The sequence below is a fragment of the Schistocerca piceifrons genome, chromosome X (genome assembly GCF_021461385.2).
Source record: "Schistocerca piceifrons isolate TAMUIC-IGC-003096 chromosome X, iqSchPice1.1, whole genome shotgun sequence".
In the NCBI taxonomy this organism is placed as follows: domain Eukaryota; kingdom Metazoa; phylum Arthropoda; class Insecta; order Orthoptera; family Acrididae; genus Schistocerca; species Schistocerca piceifrons.
In genome coordinates, this window is record NC_060149.1 from 52,886,941 (window position 1) to 52,908,633 (window position 21,693).

The 21,693-nt window shown below is 38.9% G+C and overlaps 1 protein-coding gene across 1 annotated transcript in view; it reads left to right on the forward strand.

The window, feature by feature from the left end:
* Nucleotides 1–21,693, forward strand: part of LOC124721691 — an 888,717-nt gene that overhangs the window by 291,613 nt on the left and 575,411 nt on the right. Inside the window, exon 10 of the mRNA XM_047246771.1 lies at nt 20,650–20,727. Within this exon, the coding sequence (XP_047102727.1) occupies nt 20,650–20,727 (78 nt within the window). The remainder of the gene's footprint in view (nt 1–20,649; nt 20,728–21,693) is intronic.

Genomic DNA, 21,693 nt, shown 5'->3' on the forward strand with positions numbered 1-21,693 from the left:
TAACTGAAATCATCATCGTCCAGATTATCAGTTCTTAAAATATATGAAGTTAAAATCATTCGAGGAAGCTTCACAAAGGGGGAATGAACTATCATGGGTTCTGTTAGGTTGAGGAGAAAAAGAAATCTATTATGAATTTACTGTTTCGGTAGTAAACTCATTGTCATAGAAAGCAGATGCTGTCCAAACTGTAGCAGCACTGATCTTTTAATGGTTTACACACCCCCACTTAAAATGTGTAGTTATTTGTATTGTCTGGAAAATATTAATCACGTTTCTACTTAGTTGAATTAATACCACAATATTAAATGCAACAACATCATGACAGAATACTTAATTCTGTAATAATCAAAGTATTTGGGTAAAAAACATAATAAATCAGCTTACTGCAGAACATTAACATGTGGTGTGGGTTAGAACTGGTCTAAGTGCATTTGAAAAAGGGTAATAACCTAAGTCAAAACTTGCTATATCGTCTGACTATTTTTGCGGCTAGTAGTTGCACAGAGTTGCTCAGGCTACGAAACATTTACACATTTCAGTAAAATGGAGGTGTCATTAAGTCGTAGAGATAGTGTACCAAACCTTATCTATATTAAGTCATGTTAAAATAGAGAAGTAAAAAGCCTTTTTTTATACCGACAAAATCCCGGAGTTATGGATGAAATCAGGGGATAGCAAAGGCTGCGAATCAAAACCCATGAATTTCTAATATTTACATTCTACCTACTCAATTTACATTACCTTATATCAGTTCATAGAGTAACAGTCCTTCAAAACATAGTGCACTATGGCATACTTAGGCATACAGAGAGAGAGAGAGAAAGAGAGAGAGAGAGAGAGAGAGAGAGAGAGAGAGAGAGAAGTGTTACATCTAGAATTCCACAGTAGTTTGGACTGGAAAAAAAATTGTAGCATGAACTAGCCAGAGCATCTATTGAGTCACCACTACCTTAACACGGATACATAATTGGAAATGGCAAATGCAACCACATCATAGTGAAAATTTTGGAAAAGCAAAAGGAAATATATACCTATTCATTTAAAAATCATTCTAAATTAACTCATGGGATAGTAGTGTGTACGTATATCACTTAGTTTAACACATGAATTAATTAGTTAAAACTGAGACAAATGATAATTAACAATGTTGAAATGTGACCAAGTAGTGGTCTGAAGGGTGACTTGTCTGACTAATAATATAGGTCTCAAAATGGTTAGCTATAATTAATATTTCTCATAAGTTAGTGCTCAACATAGAACACAATATTGTCCAGCTGCCAAATGAGAATCTGGTATGACCTTAAATATTTGTGGGATGAGTGCACTTTGGGTAAGGTTTTCGTAGTCATAACACAGTTTTGACTTACACTCATTAATTGTAGAAACCACATAGTGCTTTAAATGCTTATCTAATTCCCAGGAGCACAAAATAAAATCATCAATGTGTGTCACATCATTACATCACATTTATAAAAAGAACATAAGGCAAAAGTACTTGAGGGGCCAGATATGTGATAAATCGTTAAAATCAATTAGAATTACGTAAAAATACTGCTCATTAACTCATGAAAACCATGGTACAACCCTAAATCCCTTTAGCAGAAAATCACAGGAAAAGTTATAAATAGACATTAATTTAAGGAGATAAAATATGAAAATACACCAAGAAAGTACAAAATATAATGCTCAGAGTAGCACATAGATTTAACATTTTTCCCAGTAGCATCACTCAACTGCAGTGTTTTACAAACAACAATTATCAACAAACTGTTCTCTATAATTAAAATTACAACTAGAAAAACTGAAGGAAAAGACCAGAACAGTGCTTGTTTTATTGTAAATTGAAAATGAGGATCGGTTACAACCTTACTTTCTCCTCTAAAATGACAAAGTTGTGGAAAAACTATCTGTCTTGTCCACTGATCTTAGAGTTTACTGTTTTCAGAATATCATGGGACTGTCATGTGGCATAAAATAAACACGTAAAATAAAGTTATAGGCATGGAGAAACAAAAGGCAAACTCCAATACAGATAATTAAAATGTTTGTGCACAGTGATGTAACAGCTAACAGTATCCTCATCCATCTGTAACACTTCACATGAAGAAGGGAAAGACTGCAGTGAGTTTATAATCAGTTAATAAAGTATAAAAAGATTCTCAGCTAGAATGTGGTTCTGTGTGACAGAGGCACACGCTTTGTTCCTATAGAGACTTCCAACTGAAGGGAGAAGAGCATGTGGGTTATCTGGCTGGAAGGAGACTTATGCATGTGTGGCATTATCAAAATTTAATGGCACTTCTCTCTATTAAGGTGATGGAGTGGGGTATTATCTGCAGTGTAACACGTCTTGCGGAAGGGGAAACAGCAGAGAGGTAGGCGCAAAGGTGGATGAAGAGTGAGAAGGGTGAGGGGGAGGTGGCAATCTAGAAGCAAATGTTTTTTGATGCACAGCTGGTGGTGTGTACCAGCAGTGTAACACTAAGTATGCATGAAAATAGAGATAGTCAATGCTGGCTCAATCAAACTCTGGTAATCATCCATACAGAGCGACACCAGATTTGTACTGAAGTGATCTAAATGTTTGTATGATAAAAAATATATCAGGTTAATTCAGATTATTAGTACAGTACTTGTTTTAAATCTAAAACAGAAATATGGGGCAGAGTGCATCTCTGTGTTGAATTTCAGCAAACACAAAATTCAGAAAACACTGGCCAGTTGTGATAGGAATTAGTTGTCTGCATAAAATGTACAACAGAGTCACCTCAAGCCAACAGAAATTTTGGTACGTAATTGTTGGAGCTTGTGATAGAGTACTGCAGGACTTTATATGCTGGGTAAAACACATAGGTAAAGAAAAAGTAAATATTGATTTCTGTGGACACAGGACAGGAAAGATTTATAAAGAGAGACTGAAGGAGAACAGTCAATTCAATGGATATAAGGATTCAAAAGTGCAATTATTTTCAATTCTTAGTGACACCTTGAATGAAAACAAGAAATAAATGGTTTTGAACCGACAGTGGACTTAGCTCATCTGCAGAGCAATGGAATATCAGTAACAAAAATCAGTTGAAGATTTGATATATGATTTTCCTTTGAACAGTTAAAAATAAGTATAACAGATGCCGCAAAGAGGGTCCAACCATTCTAGATTTGACAACAAAATGAAACATTCAATGAAGCAGACTTGTAATAAGTAGCATTTTGGAAAAACTGTAGTAAGGTAAACTTGATACATTCATTTGAAAGAAAAAACAAAAATCTTGTCAATAAAAGAGATCTACAAGTGAAATATATTATAACAACGAAATTCTACAAAGAAGCTGAACAGCAAAAGGAGTTAAATTCATCACATGACAAAGATCTGTACAGTAGATGATAGAGGTTTCCTTTAAACACCTCAAACTCTTCAGAAATTCATAAACTTCATACATAATACAAATATGAGTGCACCTGGGGTATCCTCAAAAATTATTAATGGTCACTTATTTATTTATTTACACATCTAGTTCCGTAGGACTAAATTGAGAAGCAAATCTCCAAGGTCATGGAATGTGTCAGTACGTTAAATTACAACATAAAAGTAATAACAGATGAAATAAAATATTTATGAAGCCAAAAAGTCAAGCCATAAGTTTGAGTAAATGCGATCAGCAATTTAAAATAGGAACCAGTTTAATTTTTCAAGGAACTTCTTGACAGAATAGAAGGTGTGACCCATGACAAAACTCATGAGTTTTGATTTGAATGGGTGTGGATTACTGCTAAGATTTTTGAATTCTTGTGGTAGCTTACTGAAAATGGGTGCAGTAGTATACTGCACACCTTTCTGCACAAAAGTTAAGGAAGTACAACCCAAATGCAGATTGTATTTCTTCCTAGTATTAACTGATTGAAAGCTGCTATTTCTTGGGGGTAAGCTGACAGCAATCAGATGCCAATGTCAGAATTGCCAGACTAGTGAACATGGGTCAACAAGAGTTTCACGAACTTACACCACTTATTGCCCAAACTATCCATTTCTGAGCCAAAAATATCCTTTGAGAATGGGAAGAGTTACCACAAAATATAATACCATATGACATCACCAAATGAAAATAAGCAAAGTAGACTAATTTTCATGTTGAATGATCCTTATTTCAGATACCGTTCAAAAAGTAAAAATGGCAGCATGTAGCCTTCCAACAATATCGTGAACATGAGTTTTCACGACAGTTTACTATCTATCTGAACACCTAGCAATTTGAACTGTTCAATTTTACTAATCATATGCCCATTATGTGAAATTAAAACTTTAGTTTTTGTTGGATTGTGTGTTAGAAACTGTAAAAACTGAGTCTTCTGTGATTTAGTGTTAGTTTATTTTCTACAAGCCATGAACTTATGTCATGAACTGCACTATTTGAAATCAAGCCATTGTTGCACACAGCATCCTTTACTATGAAGCTAGTGTCATCAGCAAACAGAAATATTTTACAATTCCCTGGAATACTAAAGGGCATATTATTTATATAAATAAGGAACAGATATGACCCCAGCACTGATCCCTGGGGCACCCACCATTTGACCATGCCCCACAGCACAGCCATTCTCAACACTGTGAATAAAGACCTTTTGCTGTCTGTTGCTAAAGCAAGAGGTGAACCAATTGTGAGCTACTCCCCGTATTCCGTAATGGTCCAACTTCTGGAGCAATATTTTGTGATCGACACAATCAAATGCCTTAGTTAAATCAAAAAAGATGCCTAGCTTTTGAAACCTTTTGTTTAATCCATCCAGTACCTCGCAGTGAAAAGGGAATATCGCATTTTAAATTGTGAATCAGTTATAAAGCCAAACTGTACATTTAATAGCTAATTATGTGATATAAAATGATAAATTATCCTTACATACACAACCTTTTAAATAACCTAAGCAAACACTGATGGCATAGATATAGGTCCAAAATTGTTTACATTATCCCTTTTCTCCCTTTTTATAAAGCGGCTTTACTACTGAGAACTGCAGTCATTCAGGAAACTGACCATTCTTAAAGGAAAAATTACAAATATGGGGAAGTACAGGGCTAACATGTGCAGCACAGTACTTTAATAGTCTGCTGGGCATTCTATCATATCCATGAAAGTCCTTAGTCATTGGTGATTTAATTATTGACCTAATCTCCTCCTTGTCAGTATCACAGAACAGTATTTCAGACATAAGTCTCAGAAAGGCATTTTCCAAGACAGTCATATGATTCCCTGTAGATGTTATGTTTTTATTTAATTCTCCAGTAGTGGTCAGAAAATGATTGTTAAACACTGTACATATATCTGACTTAACAGTAACAGAAATATTTTTACTACGAACTGACCTTATACTGTCAACCTTGTGCTGATGACCAGACACTTCCTTCACAACTGACCGTAAGGTTTTAATTTTATCCTGTGAATTAGCTATTCTATTTGCGTGGCACATACTCTTTGCCTTCCTAAAATTTTAAGCACCTTACAATACTGTTTGTAATGAGCTACTGTTGCTCAATTGTGACTATTTCTAACATTTCGATATAATTCCCACTTTATTCTACATGATATCCTAATCCCGCTAGTCAGCTATCCAGGCTACCTTTCACTCCTAATACCCCATTTAGAACACTCTAATGGAAAGCAGCTCTCAAAGAGCATGCAAAATGAGTTAAGGAAAGTGTTACATATGTCATCTATGTTGCAGCATTACATCTACATCTGCATCTACAGCTACATTATTACTCTGCAATTCACATTTAAGTGCTTGGCAGAGGGTTCATCGAACTACAATCATACTATCTCTCTACCATTCCACTCCCGTACAGCGCGTGGGAAAAAACGAACACCTAAACCTTTCTGTTCAAGCTCTGATTTCTCTTATTTTAGTTTGATGATCATTCCTACCTATGTATGTTGGGCTCAACAAAATATTTTCGCATTCAAAAGAGAAAGTTGGTGACTGAAATTTCGTAAATAGATCTCGCCGCGACGAAAAATGTCTTTGCTTTAATGACTTCCATCCCAACACTCGTATCATATCTGCCACACTCTCTCCCCTATTACGTGATAATACAAAATGTGCTGCCCTTTTCTGCACCCTTTCGATGTCCTCCGTCAATCCCACCTAGTAGGGATCCCACACTGTGCAGCAATATTCTAACAGAGGACGAATGAGTGTAGTGTAAGCTGTCTCTTTAGTAGACTTGTTGCATCTTCTAAGTGTCGTGCCAGTGAAATGCAACCTTTGGCTCACCTTCCACACAATATTATCTATGTGGTCTTTCCAACTGAAGTTGTTCGTTATTTTAACACCTAGGTACTTAGTTGAATTGACAGCCTTGAGAATTGTGCTATTTATCGAGTACTATTAGAAACACCCTGCCACTCTTGTTCCTTAATGAGGCTTGAAAACAGTCTTTTACCCTTGGAGTATCTTTCCTACATAGTTTGTAATTATATGTAATGTTTGTTTGAATGCAAAAGCCTTTTAGTGTCATAATTTGTGCATCATGGTCTGAAAGGCCATTCACCCGTTTGCTAACAGATTGCCCATCTAGTAAAGAAGAACGAATAAAAATGTTGTGTATGGCTGTGCTACTGTTCCCCTGCATCCTGGTTGGGAATACCAGTCTGCATCATATCATATGAATTTATGAGATCTACCAACATCCTCTTTGTCGCACCATCATATACAAAATTAATATTGAAGTCACCACATATAACTAATTTCTGGTACTTCATATAAAGTGAATCAAGAACCACCTGTAGCTTGAGCAGAAATTCTCAGAAGTCAGAGCTAGCAGACCTATAAACAACAACAGTTAGAAGTTACATTTTACTGAGTTCAACTGTCCCTGCACAACATTCAAATACCTGTCCAGTGCAGTGCCGTTATACATCAACGAATTGAAATGGAATACTGTTTTTTACATACATAGCCACTCACCCACCCCACAAGGAACTCCTTGGAGAACAGGCAGCGAATCTGTATACTGGTAAAGGAAGCCTCAGATTTGTCAAATTATTTAAGTGGTGCTCCAACATACCAATAGTTTCAGAGTCAACATATATAAGCAGTTCACTAACTTTAATACCTCTTATATTTTGATGAAATATGCTAATTCTTCTCTACTTGGATACCTGAGATTCTCTGAAAATGATTCCTTTGCTAGAGGGACTTACTTTAGGCAGGTATACCTATGAGCTGACTTCAATCTAAAAAAGGTGCAGCTCTAACACCAACTACTACAGGAATCTTTCCATGAGTGATCCTGCCACCACCCACTAGACTGTCACCTATAAGCTTTGCCAGCCTCCCGTTCCCATACCTATTGAGGTGCAGGTCATGTCTAGTGAAACCCGATCTGCTGTTAGACTCAACTGGTACCACTGCAATGTGACAACCACTTAATGTTTATACTGTATATAGTAGTCTCCGTACATTGTCACTGAAAACCTATGCAGTTTGTTACTTATAAATCATACGAAAATATGAAAATTAGACTTAATTATGACAGACAAGATGAAGAAGGGTGAGAAAAGTGGTAGCGTGCTGGGATGTGGCTGGCTTATCACAAGGCGACAGCTGTGGCAGTCCATGGGTTTGCGCCATGTGGTCTCTGCTTTAGTAAGCCTTCACTGGTAACATAGCCGGCAATTTAAACAACTCCGAAAAAATTATCTCAATTGGAAGGTCACTGCATGGTAAAATGAATCATGGTTAATGGTTCTGCTCTGACCTGTAGGTGTGGCAGCATAAAATAGACAATTTAACATCACTGAATCATCTTCAGTCATACATTTAGCAACATAATGAGCATTTATTGTATCCTCCTCAGCTACCACAACAAAACATTATCTTTACAACAGAAAGAACATCACTTGAAACAGCTGACAGAAGAACTCTTCTCTGTACATAATTGCCTTCAACCACACGAATGTCAGGAAATCTTGTCTGCTTGCAAGTTACCTAAATAAAACAATGTCTTACATCTCATCATATCAACAAAAGTTCATTACTGGGAGATAACAGCCACAAGTTATCAGATCTTTTCTTATCAACTTATAGGTGTACAACAGATCAATTCTTCATCATCATTCATTAGAACTCTTGTTATGGTACATAACTTAATACAGTTTTGCTTCATGCATTGAGTTAACCAGACAAGCAGCTACTACTTATGAAAAACAGAAGGCATGGACAGAAAAAGAATAAAAGGTCAGCAAAGAGAAAGTAGAGAGATGCAGAAACAAGAGAAAGAGAAGGCGGAAAAAGTTCATTCCTTTCGTTGCGGAATCCAGCATGTCGCACTGCATCCTGTTGGCTTTGGCAACACAAGTGCTCATTGTATAATTAAGACTGTGTGTGCATTTGGGGCCTCAAGTCACCTAAAACCAATAGTAAACTGATAGACAATACCAGGTTCATTAGACTCTATGGTTTTTCACATTTCTTACAAGGCCTAGACTCTGATTTCACATCTGTGCCTGGTCTTTCAATAAAAACATATCCTCATCAAGGTAAAAAGATGTAGTGCGCCAACAATTTCGGAAACCTTGCAGCTGCAGTTTGGAGGCATAGGGTCTATAAAGCCCTTAAGGTGCTCACATCTGTGGAGCAAGGAATAGGAGCCTACTTTCATCAGATCACAGAAATGATGCTTACAGAAGAGAAGAAAAAAAAAAAAAAAAAAAAGAATGGATCATGTCATGAAAATGAAATGGAAAAAAGTGTCATGAGCAGCTGGGGACTCTGTGGTTATCATACTCAATGTGCTGTCTGCACATCCCTGGAGATTAATCGAAAACTCTCAAAAATATATCTTAAGAAACTTCTCGTCACAACAACTAAGCATGAAATATTTCAACAACAACACCACCACCACCACCACCACCAACAACATCAACAGAGTTTAAAACATGTATAAGAAATTTACTACAGTAAACAGGTTCAATGGAAGCGACAATAAAATGGGGCCGCCATGCTCACAGCATGTACTTGTGCAATGAGATGCAGCTCAGTGTAGTCAGTGCGCACATGTTGGAGTGGTGCGCTGTGACAGGATGGCAGTACACATTGCCACAGACGCTGGTATGTGCAGATGCTGTATCTTGTGTGGCACTGTATCCGATGCACTGCAGCACCCAGGCTCGGCTCACAGTGGAATAACAGTTGTGAGTCCTGACTGACCACACAAAATCAAAGAAGAACAAAAAGTAAACAACCGCCCTGTGGGCCAAAAGGTTGGAACTAATCATGTTTCTGATACCAGTGTACATGGGGAGGGAGAGGGCTCGAAGGTTGTTACATACAGATTACGACTACAATGTACAACAAGTTGAATGATCAGGTCTATCAAGTGGGCATCCAGGGCTGCTGTTAAATGACAGAACAGGAAATTAGGTAACTAAATAGCATATATTCAAATGTACAGTATACAAAGAGCATGCCTAGGGAGGAAGTTACCAAGTTTAGGCCAGTCTAAGAGGACAAACAACCAAATAAATGGGCAACGGATGAGGAGGCATTTAATGTTAAGTTATGTTGGTGGCCGGTTATGAAACGCAGAGCCCGAGGCTTGCCTACCAAGAAAGATGTCTGTTCTACTCACAGTCTGGATCTCAACAGACTGAGGCAACTGATTTGTGCACTGCAGAATGCTCCAGCATCCATACACATGGCCTGTATCCCATGCATGCTATTGGCTAAAACTGATGCCATGAATTCACTAGTAGTTTCAGCAGAGTGCTGAGGGTGTCTCTTGTCAGCAGCTTTAAGTGGACAGTCTGCCTTTGTTCTGAAAGGCAGGCAACTTGGCACATAAGTGCAGCAGAAGTTGCTGTGGGAGAAAACTTGGACAGATTTGACTGGGGACTTCTAAATAAAATTTTTTAAATCCATTCCCTAAAATATTCCTTGACTGGCTGCCATTCTGTACAGATGTTTATTCTGCTTGGATAATTTGTTTTCGCATTCAGTACAAAGAAGTATTCTCATGGCTGACATCGAAATAAGTGTCCAATGAATAGAAAAGCAACTGGAATCACTCAACAGAGGAAAGTCCACTGGACCTGACGGGATACCAATTCGATTCTACACAGAGTACGCGAAAGATCTTGCCCCCCTTCTAACAGCCGTGTACCGCAAGCCTCTAGAGGAACGGAAGGTTCCAAATGAGTGGAAAAGAGCACAGGTAGTCCCAGTCTTCAAGAAGGGTCGTCGAGCAGGTGCGCAAAACTATAGACCTATATCTCTGACGTCGACTTGTTGTAGAATTTTAGAACATGTTTTCTGCTCCAGTATCATGTCGTTTTTGGAAACCCACAATCTACTATGTAGGAATCAACATGGATACCGGAAACAGGGATCATGTGAGACCCAACTCGCTTTATTTGTTCATGAGACCCAGAAAATATTAGATACAGGCTCCCAGGTAGATGCTAATTTTCTTGACTTCCGGAAGGCATTCAATACAGTTCCGCACTGTCGCCTGATAAACAAAGTAAGAGCCTACGGAATATCAGACCAGCTGTGTGGCTGGATTGAAGACTTTTTAGCAAACAGAACACAGCATGTTGTTATCAATGGAGAGACGTCTACAGACGTTAAAGTAACCTCTGGCGTGCCACAGGGGAGTGTTATGGGACCATTGCTTTTCACAATATATATAAATGACCTAGTAGATAGTGTCGGAAGTCCCATGCGGCTTTTCGCGGATGATGCTGTAGTATACAGAGAAGTTGCAGCATTAGAAAATTGTAGCGAAATGCAGGAAGATCTGCAGCGGATAGGCACTTGGTGCGGGGAGTGGCAACTGACCCTTAACATAGACAAATGTAATGTATTGCGAATACATAGAAAGAAGGATCCTTTACTGTATGATTATATGATAGCGGAACAAACACTGATAGCAGTTACTTCTGTAAAATATCTGGGAGTATGCGTGCGGAACGATTTGAAGTGGAATGATCATATAAAATTAATTGTTGGTAGGGCGGGTACCAGGTTGAGATTCATTGGGAGAGTCCTTAGAAAATGTAGTCCATCAACAAAGGAGGTGGCTTACAAAACACTCGTTCGACCTATACTTGAGTATTGCTCATCAGTGTGGGATCCGTACCAGATCGGGTTGACAGAGGAGATAGAGAAGATCCAAAGAAGGGCAGCGCGTTTCGTCACAGGGTTATTTGGTAACTGTGATAGCGTTACGGAGTTGTTTAACAAACTCAAGTGGCAGACTCTGCAAGAGAGGCGCTCTGCATCGCGGTGTAGCTTGCTCGCCAGGTTTCGAGAGGGTGCATTTCTGGATGAGGTATCGAATGTATTGCTTCCCCCTACTTATACCTCCCGAGGAGATCACGAATGTAAAATTAGAGAGATTAGAGCGCGCACGGAGGCTTTCAGACAGTCGTTCTTCCCGCGGACCATACGCAACTGGAACAGGAAATGGAGGTAATGACTGTGGCACGTAAAGTGCCCTCCGCCACACACCGTTGGATGGCTTGCGGAGTATAAATGTAGATGTAGATGTAGATCTTAACTATAATAATGAAGAATGTTAAAGGGAACAGATATGGTTCTGAATGAAAGAAGGGGAAGAACTAACAGCAGGAAACAGTCAGTTAATTTGGACACCTGGTAACCAGTATTTACGTAACAATACAAAGAATTTCATTGCCCACTGTGGTGTAGTAGTCATAATATTTTCTCATGTCATTGATTGATATTTCATGTAAAACTTTTTGTGGTGGTATCCCTGTGATGGAATGAGGTGCTTCATACACAACTTTCTCAAAACCAACCACCAGATCTACCCCCATATGATGCTTCTTCAGAGGTGAACTGATAACTTCTTCTCCCATGGCCGAATGCAGTATACTTTTGACCATTTTTTGCTAGCAGTCTCTGACAGAAAGTGACTATCATGTGTTTATTAATATCTCGATGCCATTGAATTTCAGTATGGGATCTTAGTACTAGCAGTAGTAGTAGAAGCAGTAGCAGCAGTAGCTTTATTGATCTGTAGATCTCTTATTACAAGGATATAGGACATGTCAAAGTATTTACCAGTTTAGATCAATTTAAAATAAGCTAATTCGTATACACATATATTTGCAGACTTCAAGTTAGAGACAATCATTAGATTTGCCCGCTCCCCCCCCCCCCCCCCCCCCCCCCCACACACACACACACACACACACACACACACACACACTCACACACACTGGTGATCTGTGGGCCATTTTCTGTACCACTACTTCCCATTTGCTATCCTGGAAAACTGGGTCAGCATCCCTCCATAATGAGTGAGATGTTGAGTTCTGAAAGAGGAAGAGTTGTTAGTATTGTGCTATGTGTAGCTTGGGGGTAAGTATTTCTAGAAAGGAAAAAGTTTGGAAAAAAACATAAAGTGACGTTTTATGTGGAATGTTGCATGTATTATTATTATTATTATTATTTATTTGTATAAATATTTTTTTTTATAAAACCTCTACTGTTTTCTCTAAGTAAACTTTCAATGTATATAATGTATTGCATAACAGGCACTTTTTAGCTGCCTTTTTAAATAAGTGAATTTTTGCAATTTCTTTAATCCCTTTTAGTAATTTATTGTGTAGTTTTATTCCTTAGAAGAAAATGCTGTTTTGAGTTTTATTTTTATTTTCTCTTCTAAATGTAAGTTGAGTCTGTCTCTTGTTGCATGGTCGTCGGCAGTGCTGTTTGGGCAGTAATTACCAATGTTATTTTTGATGTGTACAACTGACTGATAAATATATTCACATGGAGCAGTTAAAATCCCCAGTGTTTTGAACAGATCTCTACAATGAGCTCAAGTAGTAGTTTTGGTTATTATCTTTATGGCTCATTTCTGTAGTTTGAAAATTGTGTTCATATTTTGTACATTTGTTCCCCAAAAACAGAATGCCGTAGCTAAGAATTGAGTATACATATGAATAATATGTAAGTAAAAGACACTGCATGTTACACACCGATTATAGGATTCTAAGGGCATAACACTCTGATAACATTCTGTTTGCAAGTACCTTTGTGTGTTCACACCACTTCAACTCAGAATCAATATTCAATCCTAGAAATTTTGCGTTTGTTACGCAGTCTATAGAGGTGCCATCTACATTTAATTTAACATTGTCATTTTTCTTCTTCAAACTGAAATTCATGGCATTAGTTTTCTTTATGTTCAATGACACTTTATTGCTTCTTGACCAATCATAAACTTCCTTGAGAGTTTCATTTGCTTTGTCGGCAAGGAGTTCTCTTGTTTTCTCAGTGACTGTAATATATATTGCTGTCATTAGTGAAGAGAATTTTTGCAACATGAGTACCACTACTGGGAAAGTCATCGATGAATATCAGGAACAGTATTGGTCCTTGCGCAATCCCTATAATAATGTATTTTGATTCTGATAAATGTTTTACCAAATGTTTAGATTTATTTGAAGTATGTGTTATCTCTACTCTTTGTACCCTATCTGTTACATATGATCTAAACCAGTCATTAGGTACCCCTCTTATTCCTATTACTTCTAATTTATTTAATAGAATCTTGTGGTCGACTGTATCAAACACCTTAGAAAGATCCAAAAATATTCCTGTGACACACTCATCCTTATCAAGAGCATCAAGTACAACTTTTGTGAATTCTGCTATGGCTGAATCAGTATTTTTGTCACTTTGGAAAACAACCTGTGATTTGCTTAAAAGATTATATTTATTCAGGTAATTCATTACTCTGTCTTTCATAATTGCTTGTAATATATTTGAGAATGCTGACAGCAGGGAAATGGGCCGGTAATTTTCTATGTATTCTGCATTACCTTTGTTAAGCAGAGGTACATCTCTTGCATGTTTTAACTGCTCTGGAAATGTCTCTAATGTTTAGGGATTCATTTATTATATTTGTTAAGGGGCCTTGTATAGTCCCTATGTATTGTTTCAGTACACACATTGGTACTTCATCTAAGCCTACTGAGTTTTTTCTTTTTGTTGGACAGTTTTATTGACTTCATTATCTGTGGTTCGAAGTAACAACATTGTATTTAGTGCAACACTATTTACTGGTATTATATTTGTTTTAGGGAATTTTTGCTGAAACCTACTTTTCCTACCTGTGACAACAGGTATTTGACCCCCTATACTTTCATGAATCAGCTGCACCAATTTTCCCTTCCCAGCCCTAGTACCTTACTCCTATTAATTTGTAGCATAATGACTTTTTCACCATGAAAGCTTTTTTCTGCAACTACTTCACCTCTCACTCTGTTTTCTGTGCTGCAAGACCAGTATTTATTCAATTATGCTTCAACAAATTCTTTATATGATTTTACATGTGTTGCTGACCCCTGTTCCCCATGATTTTGCTTCTCCTTCGAACCTACTCATCACAAGTTTGATTTTTTATTGTTCTGCTGTGTTTTCAGGCAAGATGCCCTCAAACTGTCTAATGAAGGCTACTGGGAGTATAGTTCCCTTACGAGAGAAATCATGCTATTTATATACATTGGGGTGATTTTCTATGTCACATGCATAAACAATATGTATTTTTATTTCTTGTTCACACCAAATTTGGACTTTTGTTTACTTTTGTTTTCTGTTTTGTATTGCATCTCAGGAAGTGCTTTTTGCTCTATTTTTCTCAGTTTTCACTGAATCAGACTTGTGTTGCCCTTACAAGAAGATTCTGCATGTGAAATATTACGACTAAGTATTTCATGGTCAGTATTGATTCTTTATAAATTATTACAGTATATTCTACATTTATCATTACATGCTTTGATAGATTTGCTTTGCTCTTGCTTTATGTTATTAATGTCATTAATTGTTGTTTTGTGTTATTCCATTTTGATCCTGCAAATCCTTGATTTCATGGTCAATCTACTTATTAATTTCTGACTTACAAACTTCTAATTTCTTACCCCATTCTTATTTTTCATACTCTAGTTTCTTGCAGCATCCTTCAGTTTTCTTTTTACGGTTTATAACTGTTTCTTCCAGTGCATAAAACTTAGTATTAAGTTGTGCTGTTCCCACATTTATTTCCTTTAATCCATTATTTGTTTTCTTTTGTGCTACTTTTTGTTCTTGCAAAATTAATTTTCGCATAGACATCATATACTGATCATCATACTGAATTGGTGAGGTGTCAGCTGATGCTGTATGATAACTTAATGTATGTAACTCATCTGTTGGCTCATTAGTAAATGTTGACATCAGAGTCATTTTCTCTGATATCGTCATTCCAGTCAATCAGTTCATTCTGACTAGGTACTACACATCCTGGGTTTACATTATCATTGTTTGCCACTAAATCTACATTTTTATTGTCTTCAGTATTAATTAATTCTACATTACCATTGAAATCATTTGTGGCTACTTCAAAATTCTCAGTGAGATTATTGGTTTTTTAATTCTCTATTTAAGATTTAACACCAAAGTCTGAATCTATGTTTTTACTAAAATTATTTTTGACTGAATCTGACATAAAATTAAACCCATATTTGATTTCACTACCATTTACACTCCTGGAAATTGAAATAAGAACACCGTGAATTCATTGTCCCAGGAAGGGGAAACTTTATTGACACATTCCTGGGGTCAGATACATCACATGATCACACTGACAGAACCACAGGCACATAGACACAGGCAACAGAGCATGCACAATGTCGGCACTAGTACAGTGTATATCCACCTTTCGCAGCAATGTAGGCTGCTATTCTCCCATGGAGACGATCGTAGAGACGCTGGATGTAGTCCTGTGGAACGGCTTGCCATGCCATTTCCACCTGGCGCCTCAGTTGGACCAGCGTTCGTGCTGGACGTGCAGACCGCGTGAGACGATGCTTCATCCAGTCCCAAACATGCTCAATGGGGGACAGATCCGGAGATCTTGCTGGCCAGGGTAGTTGACTTACACCTTCTAGAGCACGTTGGGCAGCACGGGATACATGCGGACGTGCATTGTCCTGTTGGAACAGCAAGTTCCCTTGCCGGTCTAGGAATGGTAGAACGATGGGTTCGATGACGGTTTGGATGTACCGTGCACTATTCAGTGTCCCCTCGACGATCACCAGTGGTGTACGGCCAGTGTAGGAGATCGCTCCCCACACCATGATGCCGGGTGTTGGCCCTGTGTGCCTCGGTCGTATGCAGTCCTGATTGTGGCGCTCACCTGCACGGCGCCAAACACGCATACGACCATCATTGGCACCAAGGCAGAAGCGACTCTCATTGCTGAAGACGACACGTCTCCATTCGTCCCTCCATTCACGCCTGTCGCGACACCACTGGAGGCGGGCTGCACGATGTTGGGGCGTGAGCGGAAGACGGCCTAACGGTGTGCAGGACCGTAGCCCAGCTTCATGGAGACGGTTGCGAATGGTCCTCGCCGATACCCCAGGAGCAACAGTGTCCCTAATTTGCTGGGAAGTGGCGGTGCGGTCCCCTACGGCACTGCGTAGGATCCTACGGTCTTGGCGTGCATCCGTGCGTCGCTGCGGTCCGGTCCCAGGTCGACGGGCACGTGCACCTTCCGCCGACCACTGGCGACAACATCGATGTACTGTGGAGACCTCACACCCCACGTGTTGAGCAATTCGGCGGTACGTCCACCCGGCCTCCCGCATGCCCACTATACGCCCTCGCTCAAAGTCCGTCAACTGCACATACGGTTCACGTCCACGCTGTCGCGGCATGCTACCAGTGTTAAAGACTGCGATGGAGCTCCGTATGCCACGGCAAACTGGCTGACACTGACGGCGGCGGTGCACAAATGCTGCGCAGCTAGCGCCATTCGACGGCCAACACCGCGGTTCCTGGTGTGTCCGCTGTGCCGTGCGTGTGATCATTGCTTGTACAGCCCTCTCGCAGTGTCTGGAGCAAGTATGGTGGGTCTGACACACCGGTGTCAATGTGTTCTTTTTTCCATTTCCAGGAGTGTATTTGTATCTGACCCACCATCTCGTCCCTACTACTGTGCGACTGAATTCCTTTTCTACAGCCAAGAGCACATCTCGATTCTTTTATCCAGACATTTTACTATTACTGATGTTCCAATTACAAATCTTAAGACTGCTATGTGCAAGCATAAAACTTAATCTACTTTTCTTCCTTGACGTATTATTGCTGATTCTCACAGCTATTGGCTGCACCCCTTGCTGCAATTCCGCTGTTGTTGTGTGCTGAAACAGACACATCAGATGTGCCCTATAATGCTAACTGCACTCACCATTATGTGCTGTAACTGCACATGTTGACCACGGATGTCTCATGCTGCTATGCACGCTGCACCATCTTGTATCATGACGAATCTCTAAGTGATGATTTACAATGTAATCCCATCAGCCATGCACACAACATTAACTTATATTCACTTAGCGCATCAGCCCTTCCTATTACTGGTTTAGACTAACATCACTTTCATAGCAACAAAAAATTTGATTTAGTGTCATCGATTATTATAGTTCAGCAAAAGCCCAACAACAATTCAAACACAGTTCGTAGCCTATTTATCACAGTTCTTTTGCAGTTCTCTAGCCATTTACAGTTCACATGTATACAGTCCTTCCACAGTTCGCTAATTGGGTACAGTTCTTGTTAATAAAGAGAGAGAAGGAAGAGAGAGAGAGAGAGAGAGAGAGAGAGAGAGAGAGAGAGAGAGAGAGAGAGGGTGAGGTTGGGTTGCATTTCTATGATAAATACCTTCCCTCAGAAATATCCCATCAGCAGCTACTGTGGTGAACATGGGCAGCACTCAGAGTGAAGACTAGTACACAAGTTTGTGTATGACAGCACTAGGCAATGAGAGCCGTGATTGAGGGAGTGGCAATCACCCTCAGTGCTATGGCACTAATTGCAGTGCCTCTTGCACCTCCAGTGGCAAGACTTGTGACATGTATGACTGTGGCAGCTATCAGAGATGTGGTTGACAACAAATACAGTTTTGTTATGGTTGTGGTTAAACAGTTTACGTTGCATATCTGTGATGTTGTCACCAGCAGCTTGGAAAGGTGGCAGCTTACAAGTTCACATCTGTGTTTCATACTGGTGGATCCCATGCTGATAGTTATATATACTGACAGCAGACTATGACTAGACTATCTATTCACTTGTACAGTTACGGTAATTACTTCTAGATTTGTTCACACACCCCCACCCTCCCCCTTCCACCTCTACCCCTAATAGTACTAAGGACCCGTTACTATTTAATAATTCAAACAAAGCATTTATCTAATTTTACACAGACCCTTGTCTGCTTTCCTTATACTAACAACATCAAGATCTATCTAACACAATTATTTGAGTTATACAGAATCACATTATAGATTTTTTCACTAGAATACGAAACTTTGTCCTGAGCCCTCGTACCCTAGAGACAGATGGCATAGTGCGGAGAAGATGGCGCTGTAGAATTAAATGGTTGTTGTAATATTTGTTGAAACGTGCAGTAATGGACAAAGGGAAGTTTCTCAGAAACAATGAGTCTGTAGCCTCCTCAACTTGTGCACCACTTCATCTTTATGAAAACCACGGTGTAGGTAACTTCACTGGGTATTTGTAATTGTGATGATGCACTTGATCATACTTAACTGAATAGAACTGTAGTAGTAGTACAGGATTGTTGTAATTAAAAGTAAACTTTCAAACTGCTGCAGAAATACCACTACTGGTCAGAACGCCATCAAATTGCAACAGAATATTATTGGAGAGAGGGGAAAACATATGGCAGAAGAAAAATAAATAGTACAAAATGTAGCAATAGACGGCACTGTAAGCTTCATAATTTAGTGATGCTCTACTACAAATGACAAATGAATCACACAACAATACCTAAGGTGTACGTTTGACATTGAACAAATTGTACTACTCAATGTGCATGGGCCTACAGGTGTGATACTCTTAGTTACGTAAGCCCATCCAACATGGCAAGGTCATATCACATCAGATGGGAAAAATCGAGTTTTAACTGTACTGAGGCAAAAACTGCATAGAAAGCATGAATCAAAATCAAATTGGATTATTAATTTCTGTGTGACTGGTATAAAACATGTTCAAAATGCTGTCCACCGTTTTCTGCAAGGAGTTGAAATTGAGAAACAGCGTTTTCTACAACTGATGGAAGCCTTTCTGGTGTCACGTTCAGGATGTGTACCACAATGTGTGCGTTCAGTGCAGCAAAGTTGGCAATCGGAACATTGAACACAACATCTTTCAGATAGCCCCACAGCCAAAAGTCATACAGATTAAAATCAGGTGATCGGGGCGGCCAGGCTGTAGGGAAATGAAGGCTGATAGGTCTAGCATTTCTGAAATAGCGCTTCAGCAGTTGGTTAACTGGATTTTCAATGTGCGGAGGGGTGCCATCTTGCATAAACATGATCCCATTCACACATCCATGCTGTTGGAGAGCTGGAATGACATCATTGCACAAAAGACACTCACAGCACTTACCAGTGATGGTACAGGGAACAGGACCTGACGCTCCTGTCACTTCGAAAAAAATTTGCACTATGGTAAATAAAATGATGCTGTAAACTGTCACCACACACACAGTGACCATTTAAAGATGAAGTGATACCGGTTGATTTGTGTGTGGATTTTCCGTTGCCCATATTTGACAATTCTTTGCATTCACATATCTTGCCATATGGAAGTGGGTTTCATCTGTGCATAAAATCTTCCACAGCCAATCATTGTCCACTTCCATGTGAGCAAGAAATTCTAAAGCAAAGTTCTCTCTTTGTGGCAGGTCAACAGGAAGCAACTGGTGGACATGGATAATTTCCAATGGGTAACAAAGAAGGATGTGTCATAAGGTTTCACGCACCATGCTCATTTGTATGTCCAGTGTTTGGGGAATTCTCCATGCACTACACGTTTGTACACCACTAATTGTCTCCCCCCGCATTGCTGTGACCACTGCTTCCTCTGATGTCTAATCAATTCATTTCCTCCCTCTACCATGTTGCACACCAAAAGAATCCTTCTTTTCTAATTTCTGAATCATTTTCTCCAGACCCACTGCAGTCATCAGACCATGCCCTTTTTCAACCCCTTCAGGGTTTGGAACTTCTGCAGAGCGATGTCTGTACAGTCATCATTCATGTAATACAGTTATAGAAGCAGAGCGCAATCCTGCATTGAGACAGTCATGGCAAACATTGCACATGCGAAAGGAGGAATTTCCATATACCCGTCATGTTTATACCAACTTCAATGGGTCGTGCACATGACAGGTGTTTTCATTGACGTATTGTGCCATACAGCACCATCTATTGATCAATTTTCACACTATTTTTTTTCTTCTGCTATATGTTTTGCCTCTTCTCTGATAATATTCCATAGCAATTTGATGTCATTCTGACCAGTGGTGTAATTTCTACAGTTTTTTGAAAGCTTAACTTGTAGTAGATGATGATGATGATGATGATGATGATGATGGTCATGATTTGGTGTTCATAATCCTAATTTATATAAATTGCACCAGGTAGTGTTCATTTCTGCCAGTCACATGGGTATGATATTGCGTTCTTTTCCTTTTGTTTGTTTACAAAAGTTACAAAATGTTCTTGATAGCTGCTTAGTTACATTGACCAGCGTTGTATTTTCTAACAGGTGAACCATATGCTGAATCACCTAGACAGAAGAAATATTTTAAACCTAGCTGGTGGCACAGAGACGACAATGAATCAGGTATATATTCACTATACCTATGCTGTAGTCATGTTCACAATTAGTTTTTCACTTATGTGATTTCTATTAATATTGACAGGGTAATGCTGTGAACTGTGCTTTGTATACTGTGCAGATATAATTTTTCTCAGATCCAGTCAAATGTTAGTTATACTTCTCAATGGGATTGTTTGATATTTGTCATAATGGAATTGTTAGGAAGAAATGAATGTGAAGTTTGGGAGTCAGCATTAATTAATTCTTTAACTATAAAGTATGCGTGTGAATGTTCCTGCTTATTCAGATGATTTTATTTCAAATAATTATGAGTCTGTGAGAGTTATTCACTTTCTAAGGCAAGTGTATAATAACTTGAGTCCAGATTTTAGTGTAAGACAAGTTGCATGAATTTTTGCATGTGTGGCCATTTGCTGGGTAAATGTATATTTTGCAGATGGTATGATTTGGGACACTTGTAATGCATGTTATATCACATTTATGACCTTTTTTTGCAGTAATGTGCATGACACCATCTTTTATAGATTTATTCATATGAAGTACGCCAAGGTGCAGAACATAAGCCATTCTGTGGATTTGTTGCAGTTTGTAAACTTCATAGTGAGCTCAAGTGCCCTGCTTCAGCTCGGTAGAAGTGAATATACTTTGGGCCAATAAAATTAAATTAAAAAAGGGTATTATTATTGTCATTATTGTTGTTGCACAATGCTGCTCCATATTTGATGAATTCTGGGAAAGCTGTTAAATATTTTTATCATAACTTCAACTGTCAGACATTGCTGCCCCATGCGCTACATCATGTAACTGAAATGATACTCTAACATTTGATTGTGTGAATACACTGCTACAAACAACGAAAATTGAATCACAAAATACAATGGTTTGAAACTGCTGACAGCATTAAGTCATATGCTGCCCTTTTTTTCCAATTGAAGGTACTCGTAAAAGCACTTGTCCACGTTGCTGGAT